A 16,310-nucleotide genomic window follows, 5' to 3' on the forward strand; every position below is an offset into this window, starting at 1 on the left:
CTTGCTTCAAAATCATGTACTTGAGATAGATTTTCAGGTCACAGGCAGAAGGGCAGAGCGAGTAAGAAGGCATGAAATGGAGAAACAACAGAAACCTTCAAATTCTCTGCAAACATCAGAGACCCTCTCCCCGAAAAAACAAATGTACCACAACTGAAAGCAAGATTTCTACATTTACATACTTAATTAGGTACACCTGTTTAGCCGCTAACCAGCCAGAGGCATGTAGACATGCTCCAGACTACCCACTGAAGGTGATGTAAATGATTTTGAACATGGTATAGTTATTGATGCTAGACAGTATTTCAGAAACTTCTGATCTGCAGGGTTTACAGAGAATGGGCCAAAAAAATTTATCCCGCTTTAAGGCAATTTTACTCCGGATGATACCATTATTTATTCAATAAACATCATTTTGTGTTAATCAAGTTTTAAACTTGAAACTTACACTGATTGCTGGAAAGTCTGCTGGCCATTAAACATAATACAGCTTTAGTTTTAGGGTACTTTGTCTTCACTTCTCAGGTCCAGAAGCTGTGCAGCCAAACTTCTACAGTTAAACCTGTGTTGATGCTTCAAACTCAGCAGCAGTCTTTAGATGAGACATTTTTTTCTTTTTTTTCCTGGTGTGACATAGAATTTCCAAAAAAAGCGGGGGAAAAAAAATCTCTTAACTGAAGTGAGAGACTTTTCTCACCAACGCACCTCAGCAGGGGTTATCCCAGGTGCTGGTCTCTGTGACCTCTGAGACATCCTGTCACCTCTACTCCACATCTGCTGTTACATAAGGTCCTTCAGCTGACCTCAGACCGCTTATGGAAAGTTTTTATCAAGTCGTTTTCTCAAACCTTTCAAAATATAATCTCTGACTCAGTTTATTTCACCAGATTTTCAAATTACAGCATTATTATGTTTATTTTTGCTGTCATTGTCATAAATCACCATGTTAAATACTGACATCAATTTTATACTCTTACATCACATTTTATACATTTACACTTAGCAATTTAAAGCAATATGTGTATAAAACATGTAATCTTATATTGACGGGCTATTATAACGTAAATATCCAGGACATGTGGTAATGTGTTTGTATAGTCCCGCACATTATTTGGACATTCAAAAATATTAAAACTAATTAAAAACACTGTGGAAACTGCTGTTTTATCAATACAATAGCCTACAAATCTCTAACCTTACTGTACACCTGTGTAGCATCAGTAAAGACAATGGGGACCTGCATCACACCTTTCTTTAGCAGATACCACGTGTTGTTTTCCAAAATAAATAACCTTACAAAAACCAGATGGTGCTTGATTTTTTCTAACGTAAACTTAAATACAATAATTATAAAATGACTTAATAATACATTATAGTTTCTTTGATGTAGAAAACATTAATTTTTTTATTATTAGTATTTTTAAATCTGCAAATGTTTTGTTTTATTTTAAAAATGTGCATGTGTACAATAACATATTCGCACAGTTGGCTCTCGGGGCAGTATTTACTTTTAAGGGAATAGTATAGTATGTTCTACATCTTCAGTTTGTTTGTTGTTTTTAAATGTAAATGATTAAACAAAACATTATGCATCAGTTGGTAATGGATGATTGTATTGATTTGTAAATGACTTGTCATGAACAACTCGAGCTTATTATATAATATTATTCTGCATTATATTTGTAACTAACTAGACTCACTTTTTCTCTTAAAACACATTTTAGAGTCAAGGTGAAAAAAAGGCAGATGTGAAATGTAAGAGTGAGGTCAGAGGTCAAAGGTGACACGTCATATTAAGAATACACCAGCATCATTTCCTAATTGTTGCCTTTGACCTTCAATCTATCTATCTTTTCGAGCTGTCGTGTTTGCGAACGCTACCAAAAACACATGTTTTGCATGCTCCTTAATTTCCCCCCATTTTCTTTGTGAAATAAAAATATGCACATTTGTGTCAGCCTAACACGCTCCTCTTTTAGCCTCTAAATTATCAGCCCGGATTGCCGCCCCACCGGCCCCGCAGCAGGTTGTACTCCCGGTACAGGATGTAGTCCTTCAGCCGCTCCGGCAGCGGCACGAAGCTCATGAAGACCTGGGACCGGAGACGGAGGCGGCCGAGGCTCCGGCGGATTCGCAGGCGGCAGAGATGCTGCAGGCAGCGGGTGTTTTCTGAGAGAGCAGCGGAGGAAGTGAAGGCCATCGGTGAGTTCAGGATTTTCCCTCTGAGCTAAGAGACAACATCTAATTTCAGTCACCTTGCAGTCTGCAGATGTCCGGCCACTGCTTCTGCTCCATCAGAACCGCCTTCAGTTTGGAGCACATGGTCACGTGATCCACGTAGTCCAGCAGGACACGAACCACGTGGCCCGACAGGTGTTTCAGCCAGGAAACTGTGATCACCTCGCAGAACTACGCTGACGGACAAACGGAAGAGCTTTTATTTTATCACTGAAAACATGATTACCTTAAACCTGTGATCTGGAGAAAGGAAAATTTGGCTTTTTGTGGAAAGTACCATGTTCCTGATCGTTTTATGTGTCCTTGGAGAACAATTAAAAAAAAAAAAAAAGAAAAAATCTACATATAGACCTAGTAGTTGCTTGGGGTTGGAGTTTTCACTGATGATAAAGAGGCTGAAGTTCCAGCAGCTTGTAGTATAAAGAACAACTTTATTGATTGACATGCGTTTTAGCCTATTGCCTTAGGTCATCAGCAATATATTGCAGACAGCACTTAAAAACGACATGTGTGGGGTATACTTTAAAATATACCTTAAAATGTCTGTCCTTTTAGAGAAAAGTGTCACATCTCTTTTATTTAGTCTAGAGCTCATTTAACAAAACTTGACCAAAGTAGCTTAGAGACAGGCACATTTACATTCCAGGTCTCTTAAAAAAAACTGTTTTAAAATACATGAAAAGCTCAAAGACTTGTTTTATTGTGTTAACTAACTACTGTAGATTGTAAAAATCATGGTCATTTAAATAGTCATCATTAAATGTGTTCATGATTTTCAAATTGATGATTCATCTCATAAGTCATGGTACACTGCTCTCCCCTACGCAAACTGCCCACCTGGGCTCAAGACGGCCATGAACTGAAAACTGCTAGAACATTAGCGTGACTGACCACAGTGAAGTGAGTTTTAAATAATTATGGGCTGACAGGTTGTCAACCAAGAAAGAAACCCCTGCGCCAAAATTGACACTTTCAAGCTCAACTGAAATTTGTATCTACCCACATGGACAAGCTAAATACCTTGTGGAGAAAAGTTTTATGGTTTGGGACTGTTGGATAGAATAATAAAGAGGGAAAAATACTTTCACACTCTTCAACTCCATCTCTAATACAGAGCTAGATGGTTGAAACTTGGACATAATTGAGTCTTCCAAAAGGACAGTAATGATTTTGGGATGGATGAAGTGGGTTAACATTAAGTTTCAAATCTGTATGTGCACTTCGACCCTGTGTGGATAAGAGAAAATCCAAAATGAATTCAAACTTGTGCAAGTCATTAAAGACTTATGCCGTACAATCATTCCACCCTGGAAAAACAACAGTTCAAAGAAATCATAAAAAGCTTGAAATTACCATGGCATTCATTCCCATGATGTGTGCATAAACTTCTCACAACTAGTAGGTGAAGTTGTGTCAGAAACCTTTATCTCATTTAACACTGGTGATGACTTCGACTGATCATAGGACTATTTTGGTGGTGAGATTTTTAAATATCTTGGCTCACCTAGAGAAACATGCAGGTTTTACTTCCATCTTTTATGTACAGCCACTTGTCACCTTTTATATTACCATGGTGTCTTTGATCACGCTATCGCTCCATCCCTCATAGTCTTCAGGGATGTGGGGTTTGTTTCCATAGGGACAGTCAAAGCAGCGCTCCACATTGTAACCATAGTTACACAGCATCCTGAGAATCACCTGACACACATGACATGAAAACACAATAACATGAGTGAAGCTGTAGAATGTGAATCTGCAGTAGAGATGTACTGAATAAAGACGGCGGCTCACCTCGTCTTTGAAAGCGTACTGCAGCGCTGACGGGAAGTGAGTCGTGTTTATCCTGGCGTAATAGTTGACGTTGGCTCCGAACCGCAGCAGCAGGTCCATCAACTCATAGTTGCCCATGCGCAGTGCAACCTAAAAAAAAACAGAACGCTGAATCATAAACAGTGGTATTGTTTTTTTTGTCCTGATGAACAGACCCAGATTCAACCACCCAGCTCAGGACATTGTACCAAACCTTTAAGGAAGCCACGCCCACATCCACGAGCTGAGGTTTTACTTGCATATTAGGGAAGAACATTAGGTGAGATATCTGGGTGTCATCCCAGGAGGAAATTTTAATCCTCAGATAGTCAGTGTCATAAACTTCTGGCAAATGTGTTCATTTTCTGCATACATTTATGATGAAAATGCCTTTTCTAATGTAAAGAAACCACATGATAAACACACGCTGGTATTCTGCTGGTATTCTTTGATGTTTTAATTTGAGAAAAAAGCATGTGGAGGGCACATGCCCCCCACCCCACCCCTGAGATCAGCACCTGTGCTTGCATTTGTACCTGCAGACATTTGACCGGGTCCTGGTTGGTCATGGCGCCGGCCTCCAGCAGCAATTTTGCTGACGGCATATCATTATTAGAGACGGCAAAGAAGAGAGCTGACTTCCTCTCATCATCGTAGCTGCGGCGAACCCAGGGGTGGAGCATGTAGTTGGGGTCGTACCCTGCATCCAGCAATACCTGATAGGAGTTTGAAGATGAGGGAACATCTAAACTGGGAACTTTTGCACGAGTAATAAAAAGAAGTCATTCTAACATGATGATTTAGCCCCAACAGACCCAGACTTTTCACACTATGAAATGAAGTTGCTTTGTTATATTGTCACCAACAATCCCTCATTTAGGAGAAATCTCTCTATATAAATGGTAGAGCAACAAACACATGCTGTTTACACCTACTTTTATTGATTATAGAAACACCCATAAACACACACACACACACCTTGATGCAGTTTGTGTGTCCTCCTGCAGCAGCTGAGTGAAGGGGACTCATCCCACTGTCATTTATGTCCCTCATAGAGGTGACAGGAAGCAGTAGTTGCAGAGCTCTGACAGCAAACACACAAAGATACACATTTTTCATGCTTGTTGATTTATTTGCCGAGTTCAAATAGTGTGCAAAAGACTTGAGCCACCGCTCACTTCTTTACCATAACCTGCTAAAATGGGAAACAGGAGCAGCGATTTACTGAAACATGTCTAAACACACATGCAAATATGGTAAAACACTCTGTTCGTACAACTCCAATGAGCTTGAAAGTCAGAATTTGATATGAAGAAGAGTTCTTCTTTAGATGTTGGATGCCTTTTGTTCTGTTCTCTGACCGTTGCTGATGACTGCATTAACCTTCAGTCTGAGTAAAATAAGACTACCCCCTTGGGTCTCGGACCCATGGTTTATGAGTTTTGGGGATGTTTATGGATTGTCTTGTTTTGTATTTTTCATAATCTTGTATTTTGGTTCTGTATCCTGTGTTATTTAGTCTTCTGTTTATGGTGTTCTGTTTACATTCCTGGGGTTTGTGTTGATCCCGTTTCTGTTCCTTTAGCTGCCTGATTGCTTCAGTTGATAATACGTTTTTGATAACCCCCTTAGGTGTTCCCATTCTGTCCCTCCAGTCTTGTCTCTGTGTTATTTCCTGTCTTATTTTGATAGTCTTTTGTCTCATGTGAGTTTGGTTCTACTTTCCTGTGTTTCTTGTTTTTGTTTTTCTGTGAATTAATAATTATTTTAGTTTTTTCAATTATGAGACAATGAGGTGACAGTGCTTTTTCTATAGTTTTAAGGATTTATATCTTAGGTGTGGTTTCTATGATAATTTATAGCAGCATTTCTTTGTAATGTGGAAAACCCTGAGATGTTTTTTGCTTACATAATCATAAATGCATGCTTTATTAAATGTTTTCAGAAGACATTTGAACACTTACTCCAGGTGTCCTCTGTGAGCGACACGGTGGATTGGCATGTGTCCCGTGTGTTTGGCAACGTTGGCATCGGCACCATATTCCAGCAGGAGGCTGATGACGGCTGGATTACCAGACGCTGATGCTTCATACATGATGGATGCCTCGTCCTGTGCCTGAGAGAAGACGTCAGCACCTGCAGGACAAGCAACATGCTTTTAAAGCCATGGTGTGTTTTCTTCTCTTTAACCCAAGATTAGTTTCTTTCTCGGCTGAATCTAACTCTGACAGTGACTTTCCAGCATCTAATGGACCATTATCTAGTTGAAGCTTCTATCACCTTTCTTCAGCAGAATCTGCACCACCTCTAGGTGACCTTCCTGAGCTGCTAGAGCCAGCGGCGTGAGGCCATAGTGGGTGCGGGGGTCGGGCCTCGCTCCGGCCTCCAGCAGCACCTTTACCATCTCCATTCTGCCCAACCGTGAGGCCTCGTGGAGGGGCCGACGGCCATGGCAACCCTCCTGGTGCACGTTGGAGCCACGCAGGAGCAGCAGCTTCACCAAGTCAAGGCGGTCTAAGCGGATCGCTGCAGACAGGCAGAATCGGACAACAACAAACATCACAGAAAAAGCTGTGAGTTAATGTCTGAATCGGTGTCAGATCTTAGTATTGAAGTCTGGAAATGCCATGCATCTTACCCACAAATAGCGGCGAGTCCTGGTTGTCATCCTGGATGTCTGGGCTGGCTCCATGTTTGAGGAGGAAGGAAGCATTTTCTATAAGACCATGTTCTACTGCGAGGAAGAGTGGAGTCTGACCTCGCAGCGTGCAACACTTCACTGAGTCTGGGCCTGAAGCTGGAAAACAGGTGACAGATTAGTTTAAATAAAGGCCATCATCACTTACCACACATCTGCACAGATACACTGAAGCCGACACAAACCTTTGTACGTGAGCTCCAGGATGCTCTGGTTGCTCTGAGATGCTGCTTCGTGAAGAGGCGTCCAGCCTCTGCTGTCTGCCAGTGAAAAGCTCTCTTTCTGTCTGACACACAGATCCTTCAGGAGCTTCTCATTACCTGCAGGGATGGACATTCATACAGAGTCTCAGTCTGCAGCATGTAAACATCAGAACCACTTTTTTGTTGTTTTATGTGAAGCATACTGTGGTTCAACAAATATGTCCTCATAGAAAGAAAAATGAAGAAGAAGAACAAAACAACAATGCTGGTGCCTTTCTTTAAAGCACTCAAAGTCATCTGCAGCACCAAATTAACAACAAGGACAGTATTAAAACAGGTTTAAAATACAGGAGAAATGATTAAAAACTGATGGTAAGTGGTAATAAGTAATAAGTGGTAATAAGTTCTAAAGACAATGTGCAGAAGGTTGTGTTGGGTCTGAAGCAAGAAGGAGGAGTCAGGAGAAGAGCTGAAGCTGAGTGTAGGAAACAGAAAGATGAAGATATGCAGGATCCAAATCACTGAAAGGTGGATACTTGGTATGTTGGGGAATGGGGAGTCCATGAAGCTGGATAGGATGGTTAGGTGTAAAATGATCAGCAGACAAGATGATTCAGAGACTTTTAACATTATGGGAAATATGGACCTGACAACAATCCATACAGACAACAAAAGGGTGTATGTTGGAAAGTGAAACCTCAGAGCTAATGAGAATAACTTGACTTTTATTGTGACTGGGCTGATTGAGCGTCATCCAAGTGGTGATGGCCTGTAGGCAGGAGGTGAGGAGAGGAGGTGGCACATGTTTTTTTTTATGTGCCCGGGAAGAAGATGCAAATTCTTAGCATAAGAACTAAGCTCACTGATGTTGTTCAAGCAGTCACATGCTAGACTGCATTATGTCAAAGTCTTTTTCTTATTCCAGTTCTGAAAAAGAAAACAAAGCTTTAGCTTATTTTTTATTATTTAACAATAAAATCAGAAGTGTTCATCTTGTCTCACCTTGTCTAATAGCAGTGAAGATCTTGCTGATGTCTGCAGATTCTGAGCTGCTGGAAAGAAAAAACAGAACAAAACAAAACAAAAACCCCACCACACTCAGTTTCCATCTGTTTTTTTTTTTTACTGGCGCTATGTGATGTCAAAGAGAGCAGATCTTGAATATGGCCACATATCAATCACAAGAAAGCTGCTTAAACAAATTTGTTTCAAACAGAAAGCAAACTGAGCTACACAATGGTTCAGTATTATTTTAAAGAGTGAATCATGCATATTAAGGATTCCAAAAATAAAAAACTGAAGCTGAATATGAGCACAACAAGTTCCTTAAAACATGGCAAACATCTGATTTTTCCAGGTATCTGCTGGACTGACCTCCTGTCCTCCCGCGTTGTGGCGTTTCTGTGCATCTCCTTCTGCTTGTTGCTCTCCAGCAGACTCTGTTCAATCATGTACTGAGTGGCTGCATCATCTTCATCATCCTCATCGTGAATGCCGAACCAATCAAGCTCCATGATGCCAGAATAAATGATCGCGGTCAGACCAGGTGAAACCTGCGTATTTAAATCGGGTCAGAATTTAGTCAATTTCTACTTCCTGATGTTGAAACCGGGCTGCTGAATTAAAGAGGTCATATGTTCATATTAATGGAAAGAAACCTACACAGGTCATTCCAGACACCAAAGACGAGCATGTGGCCATGGCTCTAAGGAGACCTTGGATCTAGCTTACTTTTCTGAGAACTTAATCAGATTACTTAATCTGTGAAACCAGTGCAAGAAATTTAGACGCAAACACTTTGCTCTTTGATTTTGTAAAATAATAAAAAATAAATAAATAAATCATCATTTACATTTAAAACATGCAAGATTCGACTCAAGCTGTTGACCTTTTATTGAAGGTCATCCATCTGTCTACTGTCAAACTAAAGCTTTTTCACAGTGTTAACCTTTCACATACACTCACCTTTCTGTTTATTAGCAACAGCTGTATGCTTGCGTATTCATGCAGCATGTGGCAGCACAAGGAGAAACTGATAAATCTCAGTGATTTTATGGTACGACTGCTGTGGCTGATCTGGAGTTTTTCTCCACAAAAAGTTGTTTTAACTCAGCTTTCCCTTTCATTTTTCTTGTTTTGTTTGGCCTCAATGTTCAGTTTAATTATTGATTTTGTCTTCTGAGAATCCTGCTTTTGTCTGTCTGTGAGCTAAATGGAATTTATGGTATTTATATAGTACCTTTCTACTCAGCGGAGCACTCAATGCACTTTTTACTGGAGCGCTCATTCATCCGATCATACAGCACTTTTATCTATGCCTGAGTGCTTTCTAATTGTCTGATTAATGCATCAGGGCAACTTAGGGTTCAGCATCTTATACACGGACACTTTGGTACACAGCTGGAGGAACCACTGAACCACTGACCTTCCAATTGGTAGATGACCCACTCTACCACCTGAGGCACAGCTAAATGTCTTATGTTTTATTATTGTCTTCACCCTGCATTAGTCCCAGTTTTTTGTTTTTTGTTTGTAAAAGGCAAAAATATGCCTGAGCCCAGGAGCACTGAGATTCAATGACGTGATACAATGGAATTTTTTGGAGGTCATTGCAGGTAAAAGAAAATAATATTGGAGCTGTGGAGGCTAATATTCCAAGAAAAAATATTCAGAGTTTCAGTCACTAAAGTGTTAAAATATGGGAGAAAAAACATTATAGTCATAAAGCTACAAGGTGGGACCACTGATGTGGTCTAAAATTAAAGGTTCTTATCTAAGAAAAATACTCAGAACAAAAAGCAGCAGGAAGTGCTGTGGAGTGATTGTTCCAGGTCTGTGTTTTTATTCCTGGAAGTTCTTGAAAGTTCAAAATAATCCTCTGTGTCCTCAGGAACACAGATTTCCTTCCTTTTTATTTGTTTGTTTCTGAGTCACCTGAGAGCTGAAAATTGGTGCTACTCAACACATTATGCTCATTTTCAGACACATTGTTATTTCTGGACTCCACTCACAGATCAAAATAATCTTTGTTTAGCCTTTTCTTGGCCTTAGTGCATCCCCTCCAGTCATCACCTGACCGAAACAAGTTGTTTTAGCTCTCCCCACTTTTAAGCCAAGTTTCTACTGATTGGCTGCCCCTCATTAATGTTACATTTAAAAGCCACAGCAGGTGAACGAGGGCTGAGGTGTCTGCGATGAGCATATTAAGGATGCCCGCTCTTTGTGACATCATAGAGAGCCAAGAGTTGAAACAACAGCCTGGAACTGAGTGTGTACTACAGCGTGAAGCAAGATGTTCAGGAGACAGGAGGCCTGAGTTCACCAGACCAGTTTAAAACTTTAAAGTAAAACCATCATCTCATTGTAGGTTTGTGAGCTGACAGATCAGATGTCACCTGTTTCCTTTACCTTGTGGTTTGGTGTTGGGTTGGCTGAGTCCCTGCAGATTCAAAGTTGTTGTTGCTGAAAGCTGGCAGAAGGAGAAGGAGGAGGTCTGTGAAACCAGAGCTTTATGTCCACACGGGTTCCCTCGATAAAGCTCCACAGCTTCTGTGTCCTTCAACAATATATGTTCATACAGCATGACTCCAAATACACACATGCGATTTACTCACCAGATTAACACATCTGCATCAGAGGCGTCTCACGTGTGTGACAATCCTGCAAAGCTCAGGCTCAGGGCCTGTCATGTTTCCTCTGTGCAGCTACAACACTCTGGCTGAGAGGACGGGGATCTGACACCAGTTACTATATTTACCTGCTGTAGACAGACAGCGTGACACTGCAGGGTGGTTAGAGCTGTTTACCCTGACACACCTCCACCCTCCAGTCTGTTTGGTGTCTGCTTCTTATTGTCAGCTCGTCTGCCTGATTTTGTTGACAATTTAGAATTAAAAAAGAAAGTGTTGACACAATCATCAGAGTTTGCCTGAATTTTGTTATCAAATTATCCCAGTTTAAAAAAGCCCAACACATACCTCAGATTTGCCTTTTTAATTTTTTTATTTTTTAAAGAAAACGTTCTAAGCTGTGTTCTTCAAATTGTTTAGAGCAAATATCTGGTACTGTGGCAGGACTCCAGCTGTGGACCTGCCTGGCGAGCTTCACGACGCTGAGCTGTGAGCACAGACCTCACTAAAGGTTGTCAGCTGGAGGTCAGTTTGTAGGGCTCTGGCAGTGCTCCTGCTTTCGGACCTGGCACAAAGGAGCAGATACCGGTCCCACTGCTGGGCTGATGACCTTCTATGGCCCTGTCCGGCTCTCCTTGTAACTCCTCCACACTCTTAAAACTCAGCTGGAAGACAGAGTAAACCTTCTGATGGCACTGGAGGAGCTGGACTAGCCTGCAGGCACCACCTCACACTATTAGTGCCAAGGACGCAAGCATAAAGCAAAACTAGACAAAGCAGTCAGGAGGGACAAGGAGAGAGCGGTGGTCATGGATTCAAAATGGTTTCTGGATCCAACTTGTTATCCATGAAGTTTAAACGACTTGGTGTCATGATGTGACTTTTATTTATTTTAATCAGTGCAAAATGTAATTCAAACTTTTTCCACCAGAGGGCAGCGTTTCACCGTGTTTACTGAGACGTTGAGCTGTTACCGTTAGGCATTTCTTTTTTTTAAATTTGTTTTAGCTTGAAGCTCGTTCTCTCAAGAGGTATTTCATTTCTCCAGGGCACCACCATCAATGAACGTGTTTTTAATGACCTCCTTAAATAAAAATGACAGACTCACTGCAGCATCTGCTGTTACAAAGTGGTATCAGACTAAAACCACAGACAGCACAGATACAGCTTTAGTTTATCTCCTTGGAAATTAAGTCATAGAAACAGCTTTTATACCATTTTTAAAAGAATAAATACCTTTAAGTGTAGTTTTTATTTTTAAATTCACTTCTTAAAATATCTTTGATTTGTTTGTATTAATTGTGTAACACTCGTAGTACCAAAGTAACTGGAAACCTTTTTTAAAACTTAAAAATAATAATAACACAGGTTGGGCCACAAAATGCCATCATTTTGTGAAACGTGCAGCACTTTTAGATTTTTTCTTCTTCTGCTGAACTCAAAAGCTCCTTTTGGGGGATAAACCACTGGAAGACTTTGCTCAGTATAACCCAAAAACATGTTCTTTTTACATTAAGGGGAGGTCTGTATGTCTTCACTTATTTTTGATCCACAGTATTATGACCCAGCTTTCTGATCTGAGATCAGGTATAACTGTGTCTACATTCAAAATCAGTGTCAGAACCTTTATATTATCCCAGCCCTGTATTTAATGACTGTATGTGTGTTGAGTCGCCCACATATTTTAAATTATTTACGTCACATGAAAGGGTGAGTGCAAAATGACGACCAAACCGCAAAAATATGTTCATGTGAAACTTGTTTTTGCTACTGTTCACATTAATGAGATCTTACAAAATTACTTGAAGTCCTTATTTTGAGGATATATACAGAAAAGACTGACATAATTGGCCTGAATTAAATGTTAAACATAAGCCAGTTCCTGGTAATATTGATGTAGTTTAACCTGAAATTCAAGCAAAAACTGTTTGCATGATTCACTGCTTAACAGTAACAAAAACATCAGTTTAACTCACTGTGCCTTAAAAACACAGTGAAATGAAAACACAAAGCAAACAGGCTGTAATTGAAAATGTGTTTATTTTATTTTATTCGTTGACTGTTTATGATCTTGGTCTCTCCTTCTTGCCTTTGTAGAGTGCCAGCAGAGACACGTTGGCCACTTTGACCACCTTGAAACGAACTCCGGGAATGTCACCGACAGCGTGACCCTTACGTCCGAAACCTGCCACCAGAACCTCGTCGTTCTCCTGCAGGTCAAGAAATAGAAACAAAAGAGGTTAGAAGAGCGAAAATTGAGAACAGAGCTAAATTATACATTTAAGAACTTTTAAGGGCCCAAAAGAAAATTACAATGAGTTAAAATCCGTAGTTTACTGCAACTTAGACATTTCATAGACACAGACACTTAAGTCCACATAAACTGGACTATTGCAGACACGGTGGCTTGATGTTTCTGTTGTAGAATCTACATAAACAATCCTCTAAAGAATAAACTCGCCACTGCCGTTTACCTCGATGAAGTTGAGGCAACCGTCATTGGGGACGAAGGCGGTGATCTTCTTGCCGTTCTTGATGAGCTGAACTCTCACACACTTCCTAATGGCAGAGTTGGGCTGCTTGGCCTCCACACCACTACAGAGAGGAAAAGTACAAAGCTCTTTAACTTAAACCCAAACACCCTTGATTATGGATTTAATAAAGAGGAACTCAAAAGACCAAAAACTACTTTATATCTTCCTAAATTACAAGTGTTAGCTGCTGTTGTGATACTTACACTTTCTCAAGTACGATCCCCTTGGCGTGAGAGGCTCCTCCGAAGGGGTTAGCCTTCAGGGCAGTGCCCAGGTGGGCCTTCTTGTACTGTTTGTCGTGCCATTTCTGCTCACGCCGGTGATTGCGGAGCTTTCTGGCAGTACGCAGACCACGACACTTTCCTGAAAGAGGGCAAAAAAAGAAGAAAAAAGCCAAAGTCAGCACACTCGGGTACGACCATTAAGATGGTACTTCAGACCTTCCCGAGTCATGCTTAACTCTTTCCCCCTTGGACACCTACTAGGGGTAACTTAAGAATATCCCCATTTGTGCATCAGTTAATGAGGATGAGCCTATACAGCAGGCACGTCCAAAGTCTGGCCCAGGGACAGATTGCAGCCAAAGTCTAGACACCCCTTCATCACAACTTACTAGGGCCACCGTTGTAAACCCAGAAAGCTGTTCTAATAAACATCAAACCACCTCTTTAATATACAACAAGTGTCTTTGTGGGGGAAAAAGAGATAAACATCAAACACAGTGATGCTGTAGATCAATTAAACGGTCTCCTTAACGAGAAAGACAAAAAGGAACACGGATGCTTCTCTTCGATGGGTACATAAAAAACTGTTCAGCCCGCTGTTCGCAGGGCAGAAACATTTCACCATCAGTCCCTATTCAACAGAAATCTGATTTGTCAGGCATCCTTCCCATGAGTGTGAGGACAGGGCTTCAGTTAAGTTTTACTTAACAGAATTTTGCCAACATATCAAAATTAGTGAGAGCTGGATAAGCGCTGGGCTAAAACTGCAGAGAACGGCTAAAGCTCGGTGCTCTCACAAAGACAACCTCCGGCTTTCAAAATGACACTTAACCCCCACCGGGTATCACTTTAACGGCATTTGCAAATCTTCGATTCAAGTACAAAACAAAAATAAGGGACAGGTAGCTTAAACTGTAACGGGAACCTTTGGTGTGCTGAGCTAATGCCGCTAACACGCCGCTAGCAGCTCAGACATGTTATGGCCGCTCCACGTTGCGGTTTCAAAGCAGCATAAAAACAGATTTTTTAAAATAATCTGCAGAGTTTTACCGACACAAACGAGTTTAAATCTGTTCGTAAGACCTTTATACGCGGCACTGTTGTGAAAACCCCCCACAGAAGTCACATTTTTGGGGTATTTGAGATTAACTTTCAGACGTACCCATGATTGCTGAGCGAGCCTGGGATGGAAAGGAAGGAACCAGGATGCACCGCGGCGATGTCTACACCGAGGCCCCCGGTTGGGCGTTGCCACGATATATGCCTGATTAAAATTATGCCATTTCACGCCAATGTTTTCACATTTAATTGTTGCAAAACAAAGAATTTGGACTCATTTTAGAATTTGGTAATTATACGTAAAACCAGTGTAGTTTTATTATTGAGAGCTGCTAATTTCCTTCTCTTATTTTTGTCTTCACTTTTTTTATTTATCTCCCTTTCAGTCAGTCGCACTATTATTATTCATCATATTCATCACTCCCGACCCTCCCGTTTTCTCAGTTTCTGAGTAATTTACTATATTGTTTTTATTTAAAAACTGAAATTAGAGCGAAACCAAATAATTGGATATCTAAACCTGCAATTAACGGCTAATGGATGTCTTGTTAGTGCCCTCTAGCGGACAGAGCATGTAGTTCACACATGTGACAAATTAAAGCAAAACCTGAATCTTCACTGTGGTCTTTCTTTTCCCACTTTTGTCCAATATACCCACTACCCCTCCTCTACATGTCCATCTGAGGTATCCCTCTGATAAACTTATTTCTAATCCGGATTATTCAAGTAACTTGCAGCAAAAATCTTAGCACCTTCACCTTCAAAGCATACATAATATCAGGCCTCTTATCATCCTATAAACCTCCCCTTTCAATCTTTCTGTCGCACTCTCTTCTTCCACTCTTCTCTGCACAGTTCATTGCTTTGGATGGTTGACACCAGGTATTTAAACTCTTCAACTGTCACTACCTCTGATCCTTGCATCTCTGGTGCACTGATGACAAGACCTTCACTCACAATGTCTGCTCAGCAGCAAAATTTAGCTCTATGTGAACAGTTAGGACAATGATGTGTCTGTATTACTGAGATAAGCAGGTGACCGAGAAGGTCAGTGCAGGACACGATCAGGCTGTTGATTAAAACCAAGAATGCTGTGTGTGAGATTTACCAGGAAAAGCTGGAAGTGTCCTTAGAGAGGTTAGTCTGATTTAAAAAACGATGCATGAAGATAATCACCAGGCAATAACACAAAAGTATGAACATCTTGACCTTGTTAGTCCCATTTGGGGGATTATATGCCATTATCTGACAAATAAAATCACTTGCTGTGAGGTAAAGATTTTGGTGAGTGAAATTCTAGCATTTTATTAGCACCAATTCACAGATATCCGAGTTTTTCTGATTCACCCATAGAATGTGTGAATATTCTTGTATCAGCTGCCCCATTTAGTCATCACCACCACACATCGTCTTCCTGCATCTCTTCCTATCTCTTGCATCCTCTTCTGCCACACAAACCCTGTGCATGTACCTGCCTTAATCCTAAACACTAGACCACCAGTGAAACTCATCCACTTATTATTAATACTGTATAAACTGTAGATACAGATATACTGTAGATACTTTGGTAAATGGTGTAGTGAAGTAAAGACAGAATTAAGTTTAAGCTTCTATGCTTTAAATAAATAAATAATGTTGAATCTTAAAAATACAGATAAAATGCATCTGCAACAAATGAGTCAAACACAAAACCTATTTTTTGTTTATTTATAAGAGGCTTAAACTTCATTCTGTCTTTACTTTACTACACTGTTTACTAAAGTACTGTTGATATAAAACTAAATCTGGTACATACAGAAACAAATCCAATAAAATCAGAAAGGCCAGATGTGATCCACAAGCCACTGTTTCCCTGCCGGTAATGCATTGTTATTGTAACTGTATTGTGTACATTTCATTCACTGGTATCCCTGTAA

The 16,310-nt window shown here is 40.5% G+C and overlaps 2 protein-coding genes across 3 annotated transcripts; both read right to left on the minus strand.

The window, feature by feature from the left end:
• Positions 1-775: 775 nt before the first annotated feature.
• On the minus strand, positions 776-10,745 carry asb14a (ankyrin repeat and SOCS box containing 14a). Of its 2 annotated transcripts, none has more exons than XM_005724436.2 (14): positions 10,563-10,745; positions 10,357-10,417; positions 8,323-8,501; positions 7,951-7,997; positions 6,931-7,065; positions 6,686-6,844; positions 6,328-6,573; positions 6,012-6,183; positions 5,026-5,131; positions 4,584-4,763; positions 4,030-4,158; positions 3,808-3,936; positions 2,256-2,409; positions 776-2,169 (listed from the first exon to the last, which is right to left on the minus strand). In XM_005724436.2, the coding sequence occupies exons 3-14, from the start codon at positions 8,460-8,462 to the stop codon at positions 1,991-1,993; spliced, it is 1,776 nt and encodes a 591-aa protein (XP_005724493.1). In that variant the 5' UTR covers positions 8,463-8,501; positions 10,357-10,417; positions 10,563-10,745; the 3' UTR covers positions 776-1,990. The 2 variants fall into 2 exon arrangements, with proteins under 2 accessions (XP_005724493.1, XP_013764011.1); XM_013908557.1 differs by having other exon boundaries at positions 7,951-8,000.
• A 1,853-nt stretch (positions 10,746-12,598) lies between these two features.
• On the minus strand, positions 12,599-14,580 carry rps23 (ribosomal protein S23). The gene is made up of 4 exons (XM_005724438.1): positions 14,498-14,580; positions 13,315-13,474; positions 13,052-13,172; positions 12,599-12,787 (listed from the first exon to the last, which is right to left on the minus strand). The coding sequence occupies exons 1-4, from the start codon at positions 14,499-14,501 to the stop codon at positions 12,641-12,643; spliced, it is 432 nt and encodes a 143-aa protein (XP_005724495.1). The 5' UTR covers positions 14,502-14,580; the 3' UTR covers positions 12,599-12,640.
• Between the last annotated feature and the right edge of the window lie 1,730 nt (positions 14,581-16,310).

This window comes from Pundamilia nyererei, unplaced genomic scaffold (genome assembly GCF_000239375.1).
Source record: "Pundamilia nyererei isolate P.nyererei 1_Seehausen unplaced genomic scaffold, PunNye1.0 scaffold00012, whole genome shotgun sequence".
Lineage (NCBI taxonomy): Eukaryota > Metazoa > Chordata > Actinopteri > Cichliformes > Cichlidae > Pundamilia > Pundamilia nyererei.

Coding starts and splice junctions, on each gene's coding strand:
- rps23 (XM_005724438.1), bottom strand. Junction 13,173..13,314: donor GGGATCGTACTTGAGAAAGT/GTAAGTATCACA, acceptor TCCTCTCTGTAG/TGGTGTGGAGGCCAAGCAGC. Junction 12,788..13,051: donor GTTGCCTCAACTTCATCGAG/GTAAACGGCAGT, acceptor CTTGACCTGCAG/GAGAACGACGAGGTTCTGGT.
- asb14a (XM_013908557.1), bottom strand. CDS start 8,462: ATGGAGCTTGATTGGTTCGGCATTCACGATGAGGATGATGAAGATGAT. Junction 6,845..6,930: donor CCTGGAGCTCACGTACAAAG/GTTTGTGTCGGC, acceptor CCTGTTTTCCAG/CTTCAGGCCCAGACTCAGTG. Junction 2,410..3,807: donor GCGTGATCAAAGACACCATG/GTAATATAAAAG, acceptor CCGTCAGCGTAG/TTCTGCGAGGTGATCACAGT.